The following is a 24,123-nucleotide window of genomic DNA, read 5'->3' on the forward strand; positions in this document are numbered from 1 at the left end:
GCCACCAGGTGGAGCTCGGCACCAAGCCCCCAAAGACCTCGGCTCCCTCCGGGAAGCCTTTTCCAGACTCCCGGGCTGGGAGATGGGTGCAAAGGACTTGGAAAGAAAAGTGTTCAGAAGCAACCCCCCCACCCCCACCCCAGTCCCTTGAAGGAAATCCTTTCTCCTTGGCACCACCCCGGCCCCTCCTGCCCCACCACGTTAGGGGCCGTTTCCTTCCACCACGGGCCAGGGAACGGAAGCTTGGAGGGCTTGCCGGGTTCCCAGAGCCAATCTGGGGCAGAGTCCAGCTCCCAAGTCCACGTTCTCCCCCCCACCCCCACCCCGGGTGCGGAGCCTACCTTCTGCCACAGGGCTCTGTGCTGTCTTCCCCTTAGGTCGCTGCATGGCATGGTTCCAGGTGTCCATCTCTCCTCAGCAAACGAAGTCACACACTGTGGCAGCCCCTTGCTGCCACACCAGATGAGAGCTCTGCCCTGGCGCGCCACCCCAAGTGTGTGAAGAGAGGGAAAAACGTTGCTGTTTAAAAAGGCTCGCTGCTTTGTAAAAGTTTTAATGTTTATTTATTTTGGGGAGAGAGAGAGAGAGTGAGCAGGAGAGGGGGCAGAGAGAGAGGGAGACGCAGAATCCGAAGCAGGCTCCAGGCTCCGAGCGGTCAGCACAGAATCTGGCGTGGGGCGTGAACCCACGAACCGTGAGATCATGACCTGAGCCGAAGTCGGACGCTTAAGTGACTGAGCCACCCAGGCGCCCCTGACTTCTTTTTAAAAAGGTAATATATGTGCAGGAATGACAGTTAAACAATAGCAAAGAGAGTCTAATGAAAAGAAAGTCTCCCTGTGTTGACCCAGTTGCCAGCATCCTTCCCTGGAGGTAACCACTGTTACCATTTGGGGGCTCTTCCAGAAATACATATATGTACTGGTGCATAGACTGTGTGTGTGTGTGTGTGTGTGTGTGTGTGTGTGGTAACAATTGGTGGCATATTGTTCTGGATACAGGGTGCCCCAGATCCACCTTCTACCTTTCATCACTCTGCATGGTGCCCCCGGGGCTAATCGTTATGGACCTTGTGGGGTTGGGGGGGGGGGTCCCGCGCCCTCTGCTTTCAGGTGGGCTCCATTCATGGCAGGCGGCAGCCAGAGGTGTTTGGTGAGAAGGGGCTGAAATTGGAGTATTTTTTTCCTGTCTCCTGCATGCTACATTGCCTCTGTCAAAGGTTCTACCAGTTGCCCTGCCCTCCGGCTCCCGTGTGGGTTTGGTGCCATTCCTTGCTCCTTCAGGGCTTGACTGCTGACAGCTCCCCCCTGTCGCTAACTCCAGAGGACTGCATTATCCTACTTGATTTCCGTTAACTTTGCCCACATTTTTATAAATCCTTCCAGGGGTGTGCTGGTAAATGTGTAATCACTGTCTCTCTGGGGAAAACCCTAACCAAACCAATTTGATTTGTAGCATTTCCTGATTCCTGTCGTGCAAATAAATGCTCCCATCACGGCTTGTTCTAGGCTTAGCACAGTTTAGCGGCTGGCTTATAAACATTATGAAAATGTAGCCATTGGCTCTCGTGGGCTGGTAGTGCTGGCCCCAGCACGTCACTGACTTTCCTTTATTAAGTTACCTCTAATTGCCCGGTTGGAGTGTGCTATCCATTTAAGGAATACTAGTCAGATCTTTTGTAGGGTGTCAGAAATGAGTATTTGGGGGGCACCTGGGGGCGGCTCAGTCGGTTAAGTGTCCGACTCTTGACGTCAACTCAGGTCGTGATCTCACGGCTCATGGGTTCGAGCCCCACGTTGGGCTCCATGCTGACAGTGTGGAGGCTGCTTGGGATTCTCTCTCTCCTCTCTCTGTCCCTCCCCAGCTCACTCTCACTCTCTCAAAATAAATAAACTTAAAACAAAAAAAAGAGAAACGGGCACTTTTGATACTAATAATTCTTTTGATAATGACAATTCTGCCAAACTACTCTCCAAAATGGCTGAACCATTGCCGCCTTTGGATCCCAGGCTCCTTGAGCAGGGTTTTTGCATACACTTGGTTGGCTGACTGGAGTGATGAAAAGAGAGAGTTTGGAGTACTACTTTGTCGGGGGAGACAGGTCAGAGAACATTTGCTTGGGAACAGCCTGTGTGAGTATGTCAACAGGAAGCCTCTCGAAGAGGAGGAGGGAGGCCTCCCACCTCGGTAGCCCTGTCTAAGCTACAGGTGTATAGATCTCCTCATTTGCAGAACCCAGGATGTGGAGAGGGGCAGGGGTGTGAAAGGTTGAGGCAGGAAGGACTTGGACTTGGGTCCGACAGCTTTGGCTTGACTCTGGCTTTGCCCCTTGCTGGCTGTGTTGTTTTTTCAAGAGTCTGGGTTTCAGGTTCCACATCTACAGAATGGGGATAAACGTTCCTCTTTGTAATTTTGAGGATTTGATAAAGTATGTCACGTGTTCCAGGGAGGGCCCGCACATTTTAGCTGCCCTACGAGTGATAGTTTTGGTGATAATGATGATGAGTGGCCCATAGAGGAATTTGGGGCCCAGAGAAGGCAAGAGATCTTTGCCTTTAGAAGGTGTTTATTCTTCAAGGCACTAGAAACAGCCTCTGTCCTACCTGGGAGGGTGTGTTTCCAGAACCCAGGCGCCTAAGTCTGCCTTTGGCTTTTCTTTCAGGATACGTATGCTCTTTTAATACAAGTGCATTCGGCCAATTTCCACAGAGTGGCTTCTTCAGAAACCTGCCTGGCATCTTATTTGGAAGGAATACAGTTGAGGCTTGTTTGTGAAACTACAATGCATACATTTCTTTGTATTTAGAAACCTGAGTTAAAAAAAATATGTGTTTCTGAGTGTACTGATGTTTTTCAAAAATGGAGGTTTCAAGGTTCTGAAAACCAAACTGGTCCTACCAGAATGGGGTAGAAAGTGGGAACTGCCCACCTCCTGAAAATCTTCCACTGACAGTTTGTGAACTTGCAGGAACGACGTTGAGATGTGGAGGAGAAAAGCGATCCAAGATTTCTTCCGGGGATTAAAAGTGAGTCCAAAATTGCAAGGACTCGGGAGAAAAAGGCTCTTGTTAAGCTCCGCTTTGAATAACCGAGCCCCTTTCTCTCTGAGCGCTAAGTGTTGAGATGCAGCGTCCTTACTGCCTAGAAACCCAACAAAGACTGGCTTGGTGGCTGCTTTGAGGTTTCTGTTCTATGTAGAATTTTAACCGTGAAAAGACACAAAGATTGGTTTCTTCTGAGTCCTTAACGGAACACCACAAAGGGACACAATTAGTGGGGAGCTGGGCTGCTGTCTCTCACCAGCTATGCCGCTGCTGCTCAGAACCCCTCCAGGAGCCACGTGGGGTACACCACCCGGCCCCTCTCTATCTCCGGTGCTTGGAAATGTGCCACAGACTCAACTGTGCAGGTGTGGAGATTGCTGGACTCCAGAGAGGCCAGGCGCTGTGGGGTCTTTATCTGTAAGCCTGGTTGTGCCACCTGCTGGATGTCCTAATCTGTAAAATGGGATAATAATGCCCGGATTGAAGGCCTGCTCTTTGGATGAGGTGAGAAATCATGGACAGCGTTGGCTTGGAGTAAGCGCCCTATAGTAGTAATCCTTTCTGTAGTATTAGTGTTCTTACTGTTCCAGGCTTTATGGTACAGATATCCTTCTGCCGGACTTTCAGAGCCCTTCAGACCATTTCCAGCTCTGCATCCTCTCCTGTGGCTGGGCAGGTCTCTGCGATTTTCCCGTTCATCTTCCCATTATACATGTGGATAAGAGGCCATGCCCCTGATCAGGAACAAAGCTCTGGTTCTATCTGAAGTCACCTCCCATAGAAATAAAGGTTTTGTGAGCTCTCCTCTCTGGGGATCATTGCAAGAGTTAATGGAGACAGTGGAAACAAAGCATCTGGCTCAGTGCCTGACCCCTGGGAGATGCCGAGAAGGGCTCTTTACTTTGCTTCTGCTTGGACCTTGAGCTGGAAAGGACAGCTAAACATACAGAGTACCTCCCACAAAGGCCAGGTGCTGCCTCTACACGTAACCCAGGTGACCTCGTTGCCTCACCTGGTTCGTGGAGAATAGCATAGGGAGCACGTGTGTGGATTTTGTATTAGGACTACTGGATTCCAGTCCTTTGTCGCTTTCACCAAAAAGGTGTAAACTCCTTCAAACCTTAGATTACTCATTTCTAAAAGGGTTGATAAAGATGTCCATAACATTTAAATTGTTTCAGGGTGAAATGTCACGAAGGATGTAAAATATGTGGCCCACAGTAAGAACTCAGTAAATCATTGCTGGTGTTCCCCGAGTGTCTGAATAGATATTTTTGTAGTTGGCGTAGGAATAGGTTGTCTGACTATGTGTATATAATAAATTGAAGTATGTACCATAACATATTCAATTGTATCATAACCTCTTGAATTTGCTTAGTTATTTGTTTATTTATACCTATCGTAAATAATGCTGCAGTGAACATCTCCATGCAAGTATTATTTTTTCCTGAGTGGGATTCTTTTCTTAGGATGGACTCCTAGAAATCATATTGGCTGAAAGGATATATCCTGCAGTCCCTGAGGATATTTCCGTATTTCCACAAGGCTGCAAAGAGAGATTTGAGCTGCTAGGAATACTCTTTTTAAAAAAAAGTTTTTAAAATGTTTATTTATTTTTGAGAGAGAGAGACACAGAGTGCGAGTGGGGGAGGGGCGGAGAGAGAGGGAGACACAGAATCTGAAGCAGGCTCCAGGCTCTGAGCTGTCAGTACAGAGCCTGACGTGGGGCTCGAACCCACAAACCATGAGATCGTGACCTGAGCTGAAGTCCAGCGCTTAACCGTCTGAGCCACCCAGGTGCCCCTATGAATAGTTAGTCTTACAAGCCTCATTAAAAAGTTATTGCGAGCATCATTTATTCCCTACGACTGGGCTTAATATGTTTTCTCTTTTATTCATATATTATGTCTCTTGATTAAAAGTGACAGAGACCTGACTCTAAGCAAAACCAGAATGAGTTGGCTCCTGTAATTGAGAAGAGAGAGCGGGTGCAAGTTCAGGCAGAGTTTGATCCAGGGGCTAACCCATGTCGTTTTTGTAGTCCCGGCCTTCCGTTTCTCTGCTCCGATTCCTTCTGTGTTGGCTTTGTGCTCAGGCAGGTTTTCTTTCAACGATCCCACACATGACCTCTGGTGCTCTGAGTCCACGTTCTTATGACTTGTGACCAGAGAAAAGAGAAGCCTCTTTCTCCCGCTTCCACCTAGTAAATCTTGTGATGTTCCTGATTGGCTTTCTTGCGTCCTGTGTCCGTGTCTCAGCCAATCAGCATGCTTGGTGGAGGATGCTGGGCCCCGGCTGGCGGTCCTGGTTCAGGGACCGTGCCTACTGCTGGGGTCAGGTGGGCGTGGACGTCGTGATTCACAGCCCCCTCAGGCTTTCCGGGCTGGGGCACGGGCAGGGGCAGGGGCTTGCAGAGGAAAGTGCCAGAGGCTGGCAGGGTGTTACTGCCGAAGCGGAAAGTTAGGCAGCATGCATGTTGTCAAGTCACCACAAGGTGGCGCTCTCGCTCTTTCTCCTTCACGTGAACACTGCCTTTTGCCCGGGTCTTCCTCTGCGTCCGTTACCCCGCAGATCTTGAGTGGGACTCCTCCCTGGTGGCTCCCAGAAGAATTCAGACCTTGCCGCCGGTAGTGAAAGGAGCAGGCCATGGGAGGGGTTGTATGCCACGAGGGGCGGTGTGCCAGGAAACGTGGTGCTGTGTGGACATCACCCCAGTGGTGATGTTCCGACAGTGTATTAAGCCCCTTTCCCTCAGCTCCCCTCAGCCTGATTCCTCAGTATAAAAGTTCTGTGAGTTCGTTCCCAGAGTCCATTTCATGAAAAAGAGCGTTTGAGTTAGTCAGGGATGTGGGTGTCCTCTCAGGAATATTTGAGAAATCTCAGGCCTCGGGCTTCCTGAACCTTCTCTCCCGCACCACGCAACCTCCTGTGCTGAGGAGGCCAGCAGTGGGGTTGGGGACACACTGGGAGAGCCACCCCTGGGTTCAGGTGGACCGGGCTGTGAGTGCAAGGCCACCCTCTGGTCAGCTTTCCGATGACTTGGGTGAATGTTGCAGTGTTAGGGCCAGCATGACCCTGGGGGACCTGGAACCTTCTGGTCACGTGTGGACCGCAACGTATCTTCAGTTTCCACAGGGTAGATTAAATGCTCTTAAGGAAGAACCTGAATTTCATGGCTCAGCTCTAGAAGCATTTTCTCACACACCGGCCCCCCGGTGACCCCTCTCCTTGCTTTCCTTTCTCTACTGGTCTTGAAACAACTCCTCTGCCCCAGGCACTTGCCAGGGGCTGGGAATTCAGAGACAAAACCCATTCACTATTACCAGAGATCCCACAGCCTGGGTGCAGTGACAGACGTTTCTAGAAATAAAAATGCCATTCAGTGTAGAAATGCCGAAGGTGTGGTGAAATAGTACGGCTTGGACAGGGCTGAGTTGAAGTTGTGGCTCAGCTGTTTAGTACCTCGGCTGTTATGCGAGTGACGGACTCTCCGTCAGACTCCATTTTGTTTCATAAAACAGGGCTGACAGTACAGACGTCGATGCCTAGTTCATAGAGTTGACGTGAAAATTTAACGAGAACATGTGTAAGGCACTTTGCCCCGAGCTTAACACAGGGAGATGTGTAAGTCTTATTGATTGGCTTATCTTGGATGCGATTTGCAAATGTCTCAAAGCTGAGAGACAGAGTTAATATACCGGGTGATAGCATGTGAATTTCAAACACTCCCGAGGGGTTTAGAATGTCAGGGAAGAAATCGGTGAGACTAAATTTGATTGGGACAGATGTATAGTGGTGGGCTTAGGTTCAAAAGATCAGGTGGCCGGATGAAAGGTTGGAGTGGGAGTATGTGTGGCATGAAACTCTGCTCTTGTATGATGAGGCCTTGGGGATCAGTTCAATGCTTGCCTAATGGATGTGATGAGGTGGCTAAGAACAGTAGCTCAGACTTAGGAGGGTCCCTACAAGCACAGTGTCCTAGATAAAGGACCCACAGCCATGCAGGAGGTGGTTTGGGCACGGCGACCTGGATGGCAGATGGCCTGGAAGCCATCACCTGGAATGGCTGGGAGGGCACACAGGTTAGCCTGGAGAGATTAGACCCGTCAGAGCATGGGTCCTGCTTTCCACAAATGTCAAGCGTTGGCCGCTGAAGAAGGTATCATACTCCCTCTGTGTTGCTCCAAAGATAGACCTTGGGAAGCATCTTTCAGTTTCCTGATTCAAGGAAGAATCATACAACTTTTTAGCACTTTTCCAACCACGGAGTGAGCTGCTTTATGCCTTGTGAGGCTCCCGGTAGTAGTAGATGCATTCAGGCAGCCTCTGGATGCCCCATCTGGGGTGGTCTAAGATAGGACTTGCTCACACAGAGTCTAAGGAACCGTAAAGATGACTTCGGGATAATCCCAGAATCTCCTGAAATTGTTTGTAAAATAGCCTGTGCATGTTTTTCGGGGAGAAGGAAACAGCATTCATCAGGAAATTTTGGGGGAGGGGCGCTAACATCCCAAAGCAGTTTAAAAACACATAATTTTAAAGAAATTTAGCTATTGGGTGTAAGGTATGACTGTACTTTAAGGTGGTTTTTCTCCCAGACGTAAGAGTCTTTGTTAAACTGTTAAATATATTCTTGTGAGTAACGTGAAATTGTTGTTATTATTAGCTGCCAGTTTATGTGTGCCTATTATGTGCCACACAAAGTTTTACATATTCTACTTGCATTGTCTCATTTAGTGTTTTAAAAAAATCTTTGAGGTTAAGTATTATTTTTTTCCCATTTTATGTGATGAAACTGAGGTAGGAAAGTTCTCAGAAGGTTCCAAATTCTTTTCTTGATAGATATGTGTCCCCACATGTAGCTTTGTAAAAAATGTTTATTTATTTATTTTGAGAGAGAGAGAGAGAGAGAGAGAGAGAGAGAGAGAGAGAGAGAGAAGGAGAGAGAATCCCGAGGATGCCCCGTGCTGTCAGCACAGAGCTGGATGGCTGGGCTCAATCCCACAAACTACGAGATTGTGACCTGAGCCCAAATCAAGAGTCAGACGCCTAACTGATGAGCCACCCAGGTGCCACTGGCCCTTTTATGCCTAGCAGACGTGATGTTATGTTGGAAATTTTATTTATTTTTGTTGTTAATTTTAGAGAGAGAGCATGTGCAGGAAAGAGGGGTAGAGGGAGAGAGAGAATCTTAAGCAGGCTCCATGCTCATCGAGGGGCTCAATCCCCCAACCCTGGGATCATGACCTGAGCTGAAATCAAGAGTCAGATGCTCAATCGACTGAGCCACCAGGTGCCTCGTGTTGGAAATTTTAAAGGCAGGATGATAATAATAACAATAAGCAACCATGTATTGACTTTTACTTTCTGTGTTGAGACATTTATTTCATTTAATGCCCACTACAGCCCTATAAAGTTGGGCTGGGAGAAATTAAGTCACTTGCCCATGGTCATTTAGCTTTTAAGGAGAGGACCCAGGGGGTGCCTTGGGTGGCTCAGTTCATTAAGCATCTGACTTCAGCTTGAGTCGTGACCTCACATTTCTTGAATTTGAGACCCACATCAGGCTTTCTGCTGTCAGAGCAGAGGCTGCTTCGGATCATCTGTCCCTCGTCCCCCCCCCCCCCCACTTGTTCTCTCTCTCTCTCTCTCTCTCTCTCAAAATAAATAAATAAACTTAAAAAAAAGGAGAGGAGCCAGGATTTGAATAGGCCCATCTGGCTCGCAGCCTGTGTTCTCAGCCTTGTAGACACTTGGGGATGGGACGTGGAGCTGGGGCCTGGGTCCCTTCTGTGTATCTGTCCCACGAGGGGCTCTTTGAATGGCTGGGGGAGGGGAGAGGTCCAGAAAACCCCTTAAGGATCTGGGACAGGTCAGGTCAGGCAGAGCAGCAGCTGGATGTACCCTGAAGCCTCGGGAGCAGGACGCCAGCCTATGGGGCTAAACACGGAGAGGACAGCTGAGTCAGGGAGCCTGAAGGACTCCCGTGCCCCCCAGCGCTGCCCCAGCTCAGGTGGCCCCGCGAGGTGAGGCTCCAGCCTAGCCTGCGAGTTGGGGCCGTGCCCTCTCTCACCTCAGCTCCTTCCAGGCTCAGAAGGAGCCTTTAAGGAAAGCACTCCAGACTTGACCAAATCCGGCAGCAGGCAGTCGGAGGGGAGTAGTTTTCAGAACTGATGTAGGGGGAGGGAATGCACTGTGGGTCTGCGGGGGGTTTCCCCAGTCCCCCGGATATGCTTCAGCTCTCCATCCCTGAATCACAATAGGATGTCGGTGGCCCACCCACATCCCCGTTACCCCTCACAGAGCGTGCCAACCGAATTGTCAAGGAACGATTTACCTCAGTCCTCTGGGAAGTACAGCCCCTTGGCTGATTTTGTTCTCTTGAAACCAGAGTCTGATACTCCAGTTGTCTGGGGAATTTCAGACACACGGGGAGGGGGTAGGGATTTGGATTTGGACCTTCACTGAACAGATGGGTCTCCAGAGTACCGTGTGCCTGCCCCCCCTCCTCCCCCAAAGAGAACAGTCCATGGGTGTCAGTCAGCTCCAGTCTTTATCTAGCCAGAGAGGCAGGCCAGGGTGGAGCAGGAGACACCGGGAGACTGCCCCGGATTCTGTAGGGTGCTCTTTGGCGTTAAAGAGGCACCATTTCTTCCAAAGGGCCAACGCTTGCTTCGAACTGGGTTGTTCAAGGGCGGAAATTGAAGAAGCATGTCTCAGATACCGCACAATCCCATGCCCTGTGTACTCTCCTGCCAGGCCCAGTGTACTCACTGTGTGATCACAGTGTATCAACCACCCTAGAACTCTTTGAAAGGAGCAAAAGGGAACACTCGTCATCATTTCCCTGGGACAGCAGTCATAGACCAGGCTGGTCCCAGACAAACCAGGACATATGGTCACCCTACCTGGAAGTGTCCAAACGAAAATCAAGACCCCCTTGGCCACTGTGTGAACATGCACAAGTTACTCAACTTTCTAAGCCTTAAGTTCTCCATCTGTAAAACGGGGCTACGGACAGCGTTTGTTGAGAAAGCACTCGATAAATACCATTTGTGGTGGCGGTTACAGTTTCTATTAAACTTGGTTGCCCTTCCAAGTGCGGGGAATCAGCAGGGTTGGTATCTTAGCAGCTATCAAGGACTTGGAGGGTATTCTTTCTCTCTTTATTCTCTCGGTTTATGATATTTTTTTGACTGTATTAATGCAAGCAATTAGGTCTGTCTTTGCAGGCCATTATTTCGAGGGGACAAAAGCCTTTGTAATTTAGAAACATTCTTAGGAAACAATGGATTGAAAGAAAGAGCCTGTTGCTTGCTTCCACCTTCCCTTTTGCTCCAGGGGAATAACGTTGAATAGCAGATGAGAGTTTCATTTGCATCCAATTAGACATGCCTGCAACTCATCCCACAATGTCAACTCTCATTAGGAAGTGGGGTTGATTCTTTCAAATCCAGCTTTGAATTAATTTTTTGAAACCAAAAATGGCTTCACCTTGTTTCGAGCTTAAAGGTCGAGTCGAAGTTGATGCTAGCACAGCACAGCCATCTTGCTTGCTCAGCCTCCTTGGTGGCTGCGGGAAAAGGCTGTGGCTGCTGGTTCTCAAGCAGAATTTTCGTCTGCCGGACGTGGGCCAAGAGCAGCCGTTGCGCACTTGTCGGGCTCACTTTGTTGGGTCAGCGGGACAAGCCCGGAGGAGTGTGTGGTGATTGCAATCTTTAGCCTCCAAAAGACGAATGAGGCACACTCAGGACAAGCCTGGCTAAGCCTGGCGCTCTGGGTGGTCCAGGTTAAGTGCATGATTGATCTCTGTTCTCTAAACAAGAGTAAAGCCCCAGGTGAGGGCAGAGCAGTCTTCTGTGGGCCTGGGGTCAGCAGGAACCGGGAGGCAGTGTGCACTTCAGGGCGCAAAAGCCCTGCCAGATACAGCTGGGTTCAAATCCTGTGTCTACTGCCTGGTAGCTTCATGAATGTGGACAGTGCATTCATTTCACTGAGCCTTGGTTTTCTCATCCGTGAAAGGGAGCTACTGATAGAAGCCCCTGCTATGGCTGTTTGCAGGATTCAGTGTGATAAGGCACAGCAGGTCCTCAGTACAGGGTTTCACTGGCTGTCTGGTTCACTGCTGTTACTGTTCTCACACGGCCCCCGGGGGACCTTGGAGAGCCTTGGGCTCAGGTACATCTGCTCTTTGCTGCCCTCTGGTGGCAAATATCAGAGCGCTCTGGAGAGCAGGAAGCTGGGAGAGGTTACCTTCAAAGTAAGACAATTTGGGTTTTCTTGCTTTCTTGATGACCTCTGAGAATATCTTTTCAACTTTTCAAAAAGAGGAGAACAGGAGAATACCCTGAGGTACCTAAAGCGGGATGATGTCTTCCTTGTGTGGGAGGTTGCCCAGAAAAGCCGTGGTCGGCTTGCTTGCGCATAAGGTTGGGGAGGCTGGCCGCAGCCATGGATCACTGGGCAGGCCAGACAGCAGACAAAGACAAGGGAGAGGAAGAGACATGCATGAAATGGGGGATAGATGTTGGAGCTGTGGCTGGTTTCCCTGGACATTCAACTGGGGCATGGCTGGTGTTCTGAATTCCTCCAGCAGTCCCTGTGGTATTCCCTGTCTTTGCTGGCCTGCCTTATCGCCACTGGACACAGAAACCACAGGCCACATCAGAGCCAGGCTGGAATCAACACTTCCTGTTTTTGTCTGAGAACTACTGGCAGTTTGCCATGAGCCCTCTCCAGGCTGGTAGAGGTCTTGGTCAGGGGTTGCTTCCTCCAAGACTAGGTGGGCTGTCCCTTTGGAGTAGCCCCCAAATTGGCCACGCAGCCCTCTAGCATAGTGTGCTTAGACCAGCGGGCAGTTTCAGCTGGGTTTGTGACTCCCTCGTAGCCTGGGAGTTTCTGGAGGGGTCATTCCCAGCAACCAACACGGTGTGCGACATGTAGCAAATGCTTCCTAATGAGACAGTGGCTGGGTGGATGAACCATGGACTCTGGCTGTGAGGACGGGACGGCACCTCACCAGACCTGCGTTCCCCACGGTGTTCGCTGCAGGCCTCTGCACGCAGTGGTAGCTCAGTAAGTGGGTGCAGAGAGCGTGCTCTGAGGGTGCTCCAGACAAAGATTAATTCACAGTGTTTGAGTACCTCACAGGTGCTGTCCTAGGTTCTGGGAGGTTTTTACAAAGAAGTGTAAGACATGGTCCCTGGTCCTAGGAACACATCTTGTTGGATATTCAAGTCGGGGGCGCCTGGGTGGCTCAGTCGGTTGGGCGTCCGACTTCGGCTCAGGTCACGATCTCGCGGTCCGTGAGTTCGAGCCCCGCGTCGGGCTCTGGGCTGACAGCTCAGAACCTGGAGCCTGCTTCGGATTCTGTATCTCGCTCTTCCTCTCTGCCCCTCCCCTGCTCATGCTCTGTCTCTCTCTGTCTCAAAAATAAATAAAACGTTAAAAAAAATTTTTTAAAAAATGTAAATTGTGGAGAACAAGTCATATAATAACTCAGGGCCAAGATGAGCTGTCTGGATGGGTGTTAGAGTTGCTAGAAGGCTGGGTCCATGGGCTTGCCACATGTGAGTTACACAGAGCCCTGTGCTGGGGTTTGATGCTCTGGTCTTGCTGTCTTGACCTTTTTAATTTTTGACTAGAGGGTCCTGCATCTTTCTTTTGGCCCGGGCCTTGCAGTTATGTAGCTGGTCCTGATGTGGTGTCCAAGCTGACCAGGAAAAGCTCGCGGTAGAGGGTTTGGCCGGGCAGAGGGCTGGGCCAGAACTCATGAGGACGTGGCCATCCTGGCGTCAAGCCTGGTGTGGCGCTGCGGACTGCTCAGGAAACTGGAGGAGGAAGGGGTCGGGGGCGTGGCATTTGGAACTCAAGCTGTGCCCCACTGTGAGGAAGCAATGGTTCTGGAGGTGGAGCCTGCATGGGGGCCTGGGCTGCCTGTGTGCCCCAGTGCCCTTGCATGCCTCCCCAGGGAGGCCCAGGCGAGCCACGTAGAAAGGTGGCCTGGCCTTGCTTTGCTGCACTAGAGTCCTTCTCCTTTCTGGAATGTGGTAGGTGGATACCTCATAGGGCTGCTGAGAAGGCCCAACGAGAAAAAGGATGAACAACAGCTGTGTAATCAGCATCTTCCCTGGGCAGAGCCCAGTGTCTGGCATCAGAGGACCCTTGTTTGGTGTTTGGTGAAGTGTTGGGGCCCAGAGCCTATTCTTAGTGGTCCAGCTAATAATCATCTGTTGGTGGACAGCGTCTAAGCCATCCAGGAAGCATAGCCCAGGGTTTGTTCTCCAGGGACACACGGTCTCTATAGAAGAGGAGATATTTACACCAAGTCTCTCCCCCCTTCTGCTCCCTGACACAGTAGGGCTCGAAGTCCACTTCTCCCTCTACTGATTGTCTGTGTCTCCTAAACAAATTTCTTGACCTGTCTGGGCCCCTGCAGCACAGCATGGCTGGCAGGGTGGACATAGAGTGTGCAGGGCAAGGGCCTGGGTCAGTGCCTGGCATGCCATGAAGGGACATTGTTACTGTTCCTAGGAATCCATTCTGTGCTTTGGGAGGTCAGAGAACCAAGGGGACATCTGGACCAGCAGGGCTGGGGAGAAGGTACTCATCCTGGAACCACAGATGGGACAGAGAGAGCAGGGGGAGGATGCGTGTGTGGTGTGTTTAGAGTGAGTGGAAGGTGAAGCCTGAAACTCATGTTGCATCACAGAGAACCCCATGCCCTGTGGCCCCATGCTGTTGTGGCTTTGCGTTGCCAGGCTGGTGGAGGGGCTCTTGCAGCTGACTTCTTACACTGGGCCCGCCTCATGAGGCCCCACGGCGTGCTGATCTGGGGCCAAGCAGGGTTCAGGGCTCCCAAGGAGAGAGGCCTGGCCTCTGCTCTCCCCGGCCCTGGTATGCCCCCTCTTACTGGGACTCTCCTCCTCTGTTCTGTCGGTGTCTGGTGTCCCTGTCCAGTCTTCCTTCTCTCTCTGTAACACAGGGAAAGGCAGGACTAAGCCCTGGTATAGTGGCCCTCGCCCATTCTCTCCTACTCCCCTCAGCAGAAACGCTGTCAGGCCCAGCTATTGGAGCAGTGTGATGAGTGACCGTGGGCAAATTTCTTCACCTCTCTGGTCCTCAGTTTCCTCAGGAATACAGTTGGTTTAACTTGGCGTTGTCAGGAGGTGAGGCCATGCTGGAAAGGGTCGATAGTTGCATTCTGCTGAGGACACGCCAGGGCAGGGTGCTTGCTGTGTGTTCCCCTAAGTGCTGGCAGAACCAGCCGTGCATGTCAAGAAACTGTCCTCAGAGGTGAAGTGCACCTGAGTGCCTGGCTGCTGGTTCCTTGCATAGTGAACAAGAAGTGTGGACAGGGTGGCTGTCCCTTTAGGTAGCCCTGTGGAATGTGGGGGACACAGGTGGGCACAGGGAGGCCTGTCCACCACCTTGGATACAGTGGGCTGTGGGGTTGTGGGTAGTTTGTGCAAAGTACGGAGAGGCCAGATCTTGTGAATATTAAGGGTGCTGACGTTTACCATGCACTCACCAGGCACTGGTATCCTGAGTAGGTATGCACTGGGCACCCCCGGCTTGCAGAAGCAGAAAGAGAGCTTCAGCATCTCTCTGGATGTGCCTTCCAGACAGCCTGGCTCCAGAGCCCCACAGCCTCGAGCTGGGCACTTTCCAACTCTCCCTGCACCCCAGTGGAATCATGGGGGCCTGGACCACAGGGATCTTGACTGGTCCCCCATCTGCCATCTTCCCTGAATGGAGACCCTACTGTGACCCTTTAATTCCATATGTATGGACCTGGTTAATCCGATGAACCCATCCTGAGACTTTAAGACCTAGCTTTCTGGTTTTAGGACTGTGACGGCATCCCGCAAAGGTGACAATATTGACAGGTATTTGGGAAACGCCAGTTCTCCTTCCTTCTCAGTGCACTTGTCCCAGTTTATTCACAACGTGGTAAACATATGGTTGTCATCCTGGCCTCAGTGGATAGAAAAAAAGTCAGTAGTCTAGAATTTGGGTACGTTTCAAATATATTTTATTACTTTTCTTTTTGTCTTAGAAAGAATATGAAACCTGCATGCAATGCTAATGGTTTCTGACACGTGCATAGCATATGACACAGCAGTACAACGAGGCATATACCAAAGGGGCAGTGTGCGGAGGGGGCGTTCTTAAGAGTCTATGTACAAAGGAAAGGGCGTGGGGTCGCCGTAGCTTTCAAGAGAGGACTGTGCTGTTTAACGTTGAAGAATTACACGGGGCGTTACAGGTAGAATGCTTCCGTACCGCGTGTTCTGCCACCAGGAGGGAAAGAAACATGCTTTGAAGGTTCTCCATCATCAATAGTGTGTCTGTAGCCATGTACTGTGCGTGGATTGGTCTCTTTTTAAGTGTTGTTGTAAGGTTTCGCTAACAGTGTTGGGAACTTCGCGTGCTTCCAAAGCAGTAAATACTGAAGCAGTGAACCTTTCACAAGAAGGAGAGAAGACCCAAGCCCTTCCTTAAGGGCCCCGTGCTTTGCCATCCCAGAATCTTGGAAATGTTTCCTAGAATATGTAAAAGTTAGCCGGGGGGGGGGGGGGTGAAGCACATTTCTGTAGCAGACAAACTTGAGTCCCTCACACAACAGATGCAGAGAGATTGGCTTCTGCTTGCCCGGTGACGGGGTCCACTGTGGTGTCCCCCCAAGGCTGTGACCAACCGTGAGCCCAGGAGAGCCCATGGCAGCTGTGTGGAGGCGCCAGGACCCCTGAGCGGAAGCGTCCCGCATTAGCAACGGAGCAACGCTGCTATGAAATGTTTCAACCAAGCTCTGTGTTCCTCCCAGGCGCTTATAAAGCTCAGATGTAGTGATGTCTGGACAAATACAAAAAAGCATTTTTTTTTTTTTTTTTTTTTTTTTTTTTTTTTTACAAAGGAAAGGCATGAGTCCCCCCTTTCAGTAAAAAGCAGTGTGTGATGAAGTCTGGAGCACAAGAGAGAAGGGTCTCACATCTGGAAGCCTTTCGCACACAGCTATAAAATGTAAAAACTGACCCTTGGTAAAAAGTGCTTTGTAACAATATATAATTTGTGTCTTATGCCTGTGAGAAAGAGAAGGTTTGTTTTTTATCTGCAGAGTCCTTTGCTCGTCTCCCAGCTGGTGTGAAGTTTTCCTATGAGGGATTTTTCACCCTACTCTTCGTAGACCCTGGGAAGAGAAAACACCCACGTTAAGTGGCTCAGGACATGACACAGGGCGGGGGCTAAGCTGCTTCATCCTTGCCTTCGGGAGTGCCCTTCCCGGGAAGGCAGGAGCTTGGGAGAAGTAGGAGGAGGGGGGGACACCTCAGAGGAGGTCATCGCATGGACCTCAAAATCTTACCCGACTCTGGCTTTGTGCATTCTCAACCTCTGCGATCCTCAAAGCCCTATGGAGCAAGCCCTCTCTATATATGAGGAAACTGAGGCACAAGGGACTTAAGATTTGCCCAACGAACACTGAATGTCCACGGTGGGAATGAGGTCTGTGTCCAGCATGAGCAGGGATGGGGCAGGGGAGGACAGGGCATCCCGTCCTTCAACTCAGGCTTGTATCTTCCCTTGTGTTTTGCCCAGAGAATGCATGTCTTCCGGAAAAATGCTAGTTCTAGAAGCTGCTGCCTAAAGGCTGAAGGGTGGTTAGTGGGGCTGGGGCCTGACCCAGAGGCCTGTGGCTCCAGGTCACTTCCTTTTAGTGGTTGTAGGATCTGCACGACCTCCCCCCCCCCCCCCCCCCCCCAGACTGTCTCTATTTCAGATCTTAAATCCCTTCTGTTCTGCCCCATGGCTGTTTCAGGGCCATGCTTCGTACTCAGACAGCCCACCCCTTCCTCTGCCTCGTTCCTTGTTTCGAGTAAGACCACCTGACTGTACTCCGCCCGATGCTGCTGCTTCCCGTGGCAGCCGTGAGCTCTGGGCTCTCAGATGCGGAGCTGCTAGGCTGGCTCCACAGACCAGCAGCTCCTGGGCCTGCCAGCAGCCCCCACGACTAGCCTGGGCCGGCCTGCTGGCGTCTCCTTCCTGCACCCCACATTTAGCATTCTGTTGCTGTCTCTGCAAAGGGGACTTCACGGTGGTTTCTTTCTCTCCATTCTACATTTGTGGAGACATTTCCAGCCTTTTACAGGGGGAGGGGAGGTGGGGAGGGCAAGTGATCATCCCCTTCCTCTCCCAGGATGCCTCGGCCTCCCTAGAAAAGAGGATGAATTCATTTTGTAATGAAGCCACGGGAGGCTTGGTCACCGAGTGGCTCTCCTCACTGGAATTTGCAGATCTAAAAAGAGCAGGGCCGCATTGTCCCATGCCTGCCTCCCCGTCATCAGAGCCATGGCCCAGGTGGAGGGCTGAGGGACAAAGTGTGTGCATCACCCAAGTGTCTGCCCTCAGTCCTGTGCAGACGGTCTCAGCCCCCTTCACAGACTTGCCCTGCATTTAGCCCCATTCCACTTGGATGACGCAGGGCCTGGAGAGTGGCAGTGGACAGGACGGGTCCTGCTTTGGCCACGTGAGCTGCCTGCCCTGACCGGAAAGAGGGCTTCATTCCCATCAGATCCACAGAAAATAACCTCTTGCTCTCATCAGTTTCTATTTCAAGCAGTTGCAGACGAGGCGGTTTCGGAGGCCGTGCAAAGGGCTCAGATAGTGGGGTTGGGCCTGAGTGTGGGCTGTGGGGGAGCCGGTCATGGGCTGAACCTCGAGTGGAAGGGCTGGGGAGGGGGGAGCAATGGGAGGGGTGGCTCGGGCAGCCACTCCAGGCAGGGAGAAGGTGACCTTGGGAGGCCTGGCTTTCTGCCATGTGCTCCCAGGGAAGTCACTCCCAATTTCCACTTCGCCCTGGTTTCCCTCTCTGCAGAATGGGGTGCTGGGCCCAGCTCCCGAGGAAGTCCCCTCTGTGTGTGTGTGCACATATATACGCACGCTATATAGGTACAGGTGTAGACAGGCTCTGAGTGTGGGAGGAGTAGGTGTGCCCTGGGACACGCTCACTTTTATGTGGTATGGGGAAACGGGGAACTTGCCAGACATGGGACCACAGGAGATCAGAGATGGAGAGTAGCCTTCTGATTGTGGAAACAGAACCCAGAGAGGACAGGGGTCTGGTTCACAGCTCTGGTCATCCGGCCACTGCTGCCCCCTGAGATTAACAGTGGCTCTGATTTTAAAGGGTCAAGTCCAAGGTCCCTCCCTGCACCTGCTTGGGAGGGAGTCTGTCAGCTTTCTGGGCAGTAGGGGACACGGGGGCCCCTTGAGGGAAGGAAGTGTTTGTTGGTAAGGTATTGTCCTCATCGTGTGGTGGGGGGTACCCCGTGTTACAGTTAATAAACACAGTTACTTAAGTGGTCATGTTTCACCACACAAGAGTCCCAGAGAGCCATGCCAGCCTCTTGCCCGTTCACTTGACAGAGGGAAACTGAGGGTCAGAGAACTTAGGTTGCTTTAAAAAGAAGAGGAATTGAGACTACAGCTTAACACGTTAGCATGGTGCAAACTTTAGTTCACGAAAGGATAACTTTTCGATGCTTACAGTTGTCCAAGGGAGCAAGGGCCTGCTTTGTGAAGCGGTGAGTTCCTTACCCCATGGGGTTATGTGAACAGGCTTGGCTCTCTGCTCGCCGTGGCTACTGTGGTGGGTGTTCACCCCTTCGACGACGCTAGAGGAGCTAGCCGGGGTCTGAGACCTGGGGCTGGTGGGAAGCTAGGTGTGAGGAGGTGGGGGCATGCATACCTGCGTTTCTCGTTCCAGGCGTTGTACCACTTGATGAACCGCTTGGTGCTCTGCAGCTTGGGGTGCAGGCAGTGCTCCTGACCCCGGTACCTGGACACGCTCTTGGTGGTGATGCTGAAACGGAGCAGCGTGGGGTGCAGGATTGAGGAGCCTGAAGGGCAGCCCCTCGGTGTGGCCTGTGGGCCGCCCTGGTCTGTCCCAGTCAGGGAGGGCCCTGAAAATGTGGCCGCCTCCCTCCTGTCAGGGGAACGCGCCCTGGTGCTCACTGCCTGGCTGCCTCTTTGGAAGGTTCTGGGTGTCCCCTTAGTCTCCGATTTCACATACAGTTTAACCCTGTACGGAGTGATTGGCTCTTACTTCTCCCCTGGAGTTCTTAGGGTCTGGGATAGTCCCCCTCCCCCTATCCCCTCCCCCACAAGGCTGTTGCCTACAGGGCTCATGCCTCCCTTGGAGAACAAAGCTCTGGGGACTCTTCCAGCTCCTCTAAACCTAGGATTGGAGAGGTGGAGAGAGCTAATATCAGCAAGGTGCACACGCCGAGACCCCTTTCCTTGGGTACAAGGAACTTGCTCGCGGCAGGGCTCAGACATGCCCTGCACATGGGTGGTCTCTGTCTGACCCTTCAAACCCCAGCGCCCCTTGATCCTCTGAAGTCTGTCCCGGGGCTGGGACATGACAGATCCTGAAGTTAAGTCTTGCTGGCCTTGCAGCCCATTTTGATTCCTGAGCCTGAAGTCCCACTTGTCTCAGCCCCCAGCAAGAAAATAAGACCTCCTCCCCTCAGGCCTCTGTCAGCCCATGTGCCAAACCGAGTGGAGGCCCTAGCCGTGCGGCAGAAAAGCAGGTGGCACTGTACAGAGTGTAGGGCCTGGGTGTGAATCCCAGCTCTTTCTGTAGGACCTTGGGTAATTTCTCTTAACCAGTTTGCCCATCTGTAAAATGGGTTTAATAATAGGACCTACCTCTTAGGGTTATCGGGTAATGAAAGGGTATAATGTATGCAGAGTGCCTAGCACCTGGTAGACGCAACGTGGAGAATTCCTGTCATTAGTAATTGTCTTGGAAGATGAGATGGCCAAGGAGAAAGAGAAGCCTTAGTGTGTGAGCTCCAGCCTGGACGGGGAAAGCAGGACTGCTGCCCAGGACTGCCATGCCCCTCTCACCCTGGGCTGGGCCAGGGTGGCAGGATTTTAGGAGGAAGCTTCTGGGTAGGGGAGGAAGGATGGTGTTCTAGAACAAAGGACCACCTAGGGGATGTGGAAAAGTGGAAGGTGAGAGGTGCCCCTCCCTGAGTGGTCATGGCACGAACAGATGATGGTGGGCTGGGGAATGAGCTGAGGGGGCAAAGAGGGGCAGTTGGAGGCTGGATTGGGAAGAGAAAGAAGGGAGGGAGAGAGGGCAGTCAGGGCCCTGCAGGTTCCCAAAGGTGAAGTGTCAGGGCACATGGGCCAAGTTCTGGATGGGAGCAGGGCCACCACAAACTGAGTCTCCCTGTTGACAGGGAGAGAAAAACCGAATCTTGCCACCAGAATGGGGGCAGAATATTTCTGGGCAACTTGTTCTCTTCCCTTCTCTGTGCTCAGAGTTTCCAAGGCCCCCCATTGCAGCCTAAGCTTCCTAGAGCAGGGGTGGCTCTTCTGCTAAATGCTGTGGACTGGGCTCTGCCTTCACTGGCCCTCTGAGACCAGTCGCTCCCCGGGTCCTGTCCCTCCTGCTAGGTCTTCAAGCATGGGGCCAGGCTTCCCAGTGCAGTCTGCCTGTTCTCCTCTCCATGGTACTCGGTCACTCTGCGGGAATTGAACCCGCTGCTCTCTCTGCCTACAGTGCTGCTTCTGCACTTGAAGTGAAGGGATGTGGGCAAGCCTGATGAAGATGCCCTCCTCAGTTAGGTCACTGTGCAGGCTGGGGATTCCCAATTCTGAAGGTCGGGGCAGCAGGGAAGACACTCAGCCCTCCCACCACAGTCCTTGAATGTTTGTCACAACACTGGGACTGTGAAAATTGGTTGTGGGGTGAAGACATAACGATTTATATTCCCAGCAGTTGCTCAGAAATTCTGGGTCCTGTGTCCCCTCTCCTCAGTGGTTCTGGGGTGCTGAGGGTTTGGGCAAGAGTTCATAGGGCACAAATGGCCCTTTATAAAATCTGGAGTCTACTCCCACTTGCAAAGCCCACTGGCCTCCCCACCCCACCCCCAGCCTCATCAGAGATTTCTGGGTGACTCAGGGTGAACTGGAAAACTTGCTTTTGTTCAGCGTTTGTGGCTGAAAACCTGCTTTGGCAAAAAGTGCTGGCCCTGCATCTGATCTAGAGACTCTTAGGAGCTTGAGACAGGAGAGGATGTTCAGCCCTTCAGTGCTGTGGGCGGGGCTGGGTGTGGGTGAAGGTTTAGGAAGGAGACTGGTGACTGTGTTTGGACCTCCGGAGGCCCCTGCCAGTTTTCACAAGGTTGCGTAAAGCCTTCTCGCACGTGCCTGCTGTCAGTTTCCTCTCTATTCTGAAAAAATTTAGTCGGGAGAAAGAGTAAACCTGTTTATTGAGGGTCCTTTAGAGAAGTCTCTGCACCCCATACCCTGCTTCTCTTTCTCTGCAAGGTCTTGGCACCTGGCCATGGGGTGTGGGGTGGTTCTCAGTACTTCGAGGAGTGCAAACTTAATTTGCTACGTCCCTGTCATCTTCAACCCCCAAGCTGGAAACCATGAAGGACTTGTAGCTCCTCCTTTAGCTTGTGGGAACACTAGCCCCCACCAAAAAAAGATTTTCCGGCAGTTCTTCTGGACTTGCGTCTACTAGGCAAGGGACAGGGGTTGATTTATGTGCCTGGGTAGAAAGGCAGTGGGGTTCGGCTTAAGCCTGGTGGCTTTGCAAATTCCCCTAACTTCAGCCTGACTGTGCAGCCCCCAGGTGGCAGTGTGTGGGGGGAGGTGGGCTGCCTTTGCATACACTGTGCGGAGGCCTTGGGACCATCGGGGCCAGCGGATAGAAGGCACTTGCCCAGACTGAGAATAAAGTGTGTCCTGTTTCTGGGGGAGGGGAAGAGGGGCCAATGGTCCGTGGCAGACCACGGTAGCTGCTTTGCCAAGGGCTTCCTTCCTGGCCAAGTGCATACTGATGGGGAAACAGTGGTGCTGGACTCAAGTGGTTAATTGGGAAGGCAGAGGAGCAAGGAAACTCCGTGTTCTCTCACTCTGTCCCAGTTTTAAAAATATTCTTTGCATCCCCACCAAGCAGGGCTACAGCCGCATGGCACGTTAACCCCAGCAGATCACTTTGCCCAGCACTGCTCAGGCTCAGGGACCCACAAGAGTCCAGCCGGTGGTGGAGGATCAAGGATCAGTCTCAACATGAAATCGCTAGCAGCCAAAAAAGCTGGCTGTGGTTCCCCTGGTAAGGAAAAGGCTCTGAAAGGAGGGTTGGGTCTGAGGACTTAAAGACAGCATTTGTTTTAATTCTCTCTCCAGCAACAGGAAGGCAACATGCGTCCCAGTTTGGGTGCAAGTTCAATAGTTCTGGGTGAGTTTGGAGCGCTTTCAATCCCGATGCTCTAAAGTTGGCACGACCAGAGCCATTTTAACCCTTGATCACCCCAGAATGGTGGGCAGTGCAAGCACCTAGGCTACCCATTTGAATCTTAGCAAGGGTGAACACCCAGAGGCTGTTTCCAGAGAACAGGGCAGTTGTCCCTCTTTCCAAACTCTTTCAGACTGTCACGCCAGCGTCCTAGGGACTTGCTGGGCAATTACAAAGCCTCCTCCAAGGCCTTGCCAAAGGCACAGAGGAATGTCTGTTAGCCCCACCGACCCAGCCCCATGCTGTGCCCCAGCACCGGTTAAGAGCAGCCCGCACACACGCTCACGCTCACGGTGAGGAGCCAGAACTCACATAACCATCTTCTCCTCGCAGTGCGGGTACTTTGGCTTCATTTCCAGCTTCTTCACGTCGCTGTATCGAATCTTGGGCCCCTTTCGGGAGCATTTACATTTGGACCCTGGGAGAGAGAGCGACGGGTATCATTCAGCTGCATGTGCGGTCTCCTGCCCACCCCCCTCCACTGCCCTAGGTGCCCACCCAGGACCTCGGGGGTCCCTGGAAGCCCAGCAGTTGGCGCCCAGGTGCCCCAGGACGGGACGGGACGGCGACAAGAGACCTCCCGGGCACTCACCGTCCACGCGTGCGGCGCACAGCGCCAGGAGCAGCAGGAGTAGCGCGGCTGACAGGACCCTCATGCTGGCCGGAGGGGCGCGGCGCGGGAGCAGGGACTGGGGAGGGCGCCCGGCCGGCCGGCTCAGCTCTCTCTGCTCGGAGCGCGCCTCCGGCTCTGCTCCGCTCGCTCCCGCTGCGCCCGTCGGTGGGTGCCTGGTGCCGGCTGCGTTCCGCTCTCGGCTCCGCGCTGTCTCCGCAGCCTCCCTCCGCCCGCCCAGGCCTCTTTTAAATCCGCTCCTGCCCTCGCGGCAGCGAGCTCATTAATATGCAGAACCACTCGGTGACTCACTGAGATTTCTCAACGAGGTGGGGGGAGGAGACCTTCCCCGCCCCGGGACCGCGATCTCCGCGGCGCACACTGGGAGCCACGCGCGCACACACCCATTCATACCCGCTGCCCTCTTGCTTCTATACACACTTGCACACCCCGACTCCAGCCCGCGCACACCGCCAGTGCCCCGGCAGTACCGGCTGTTCCGGACACTTTAGAGGCTGCTTAAGGGCGCTGCTTTTCTGAATCGCATGGTTCCCTCTGGCCAGACAAGCATGCTGTCCTGAGCTGCTGAGAGACCCAGGCCCGCGGCCCAGATCTTCTGAGAACTGAAAGGGTTTTGGAACAGGTGCCAGGTGTGAGTGCCAGCAGGCCTGACTCCTAGGGCGTGAGTTGTCCCTGTTGGGCCAGCAGCCTTGGTGGCCAGAGCACAAGGCCAGGTCTGGAGGGAGGTTGCCATAGGTTGTACAGGAGCAAAGTCATTGCCTGTGGTCACTGCGGCTGGCTCAAAGGATGCGCCCGAGGGATTTTTGGTCACTCTGAGAGGAAGACTTCCTAAAGTTGGTACATGGCTGTGCGAGCTGCCTGCGGAGTGGTGAGAACCAGCCAGGGGTTCCTTGCTGTCGTACCATTCTCTAAAGGCTCTGCCCAGCAGGGAGACATGGCAGTGGTAACCATTTGGACAAAGTTCATGTTCCAGACATATGCCAGGCTCTGTGGCGTAGTGTTGTGGGCCAAGGCAGGGCAACAGAGATTCCTGCTTCATCACTTACCAGTCAGTGCAAGTGACCTCACTACTCTGAGCCTTCATTGTGCCTTCTGTAAAGCAGGAGTGTCATAGTGCATGTCACAGGGTGGCT

The 24,123-nt window shown here is 52.4% G+C and overlaps 1 protein-coding gene across 1 annotated transcript; it reads right to left on the bottom strand.

Annotated features, from left to right (window-relative positions):
* Nucleotides 1-15,061: 15,061 nt before the first annotated feature.
* CXCL14 (C-X-C motif chemokine ligand 14) lies at nucleotides 15,062-23,209 on the bottom strand. Its single transcript, XM_011282200.4, has 4 exons — nucleotides 22,952-23,209; nucleotides 22,672-22,777; nucleotides 18,790-18,903; nucleotides 15,062-16,233 (listed from the first exon to the last, which is right to left on the bottom strand). The coding sequence occupies exons 1-4, from the start codon at nucleotides 23,013-23,015 to the stop codon at nucleotides 16,218-16,220; spliced, it is 300 nt and encodes a 99-aa protein (XP_011280502.3). The 5' UTR covers nucleotides 23,016-23,209; the 3' UTR covers nucleotides 15,062-16,217.
* Nucleotides 23,210-24,123: the final 914 nt, after the last annotated feature.

Source organism: Felis catus, chromosome A1, assembly GCF_018350175.1.
Source record: "Felis catus isolate Fca126 chromosome A1, F.catus_Fca126_mat1.0, whole genome shotgun sequence".
NCBI lineage: Eukaryota > Metazoa > Chordata > Mammalia > Carnivora > Felidae > Felis > Felis catus.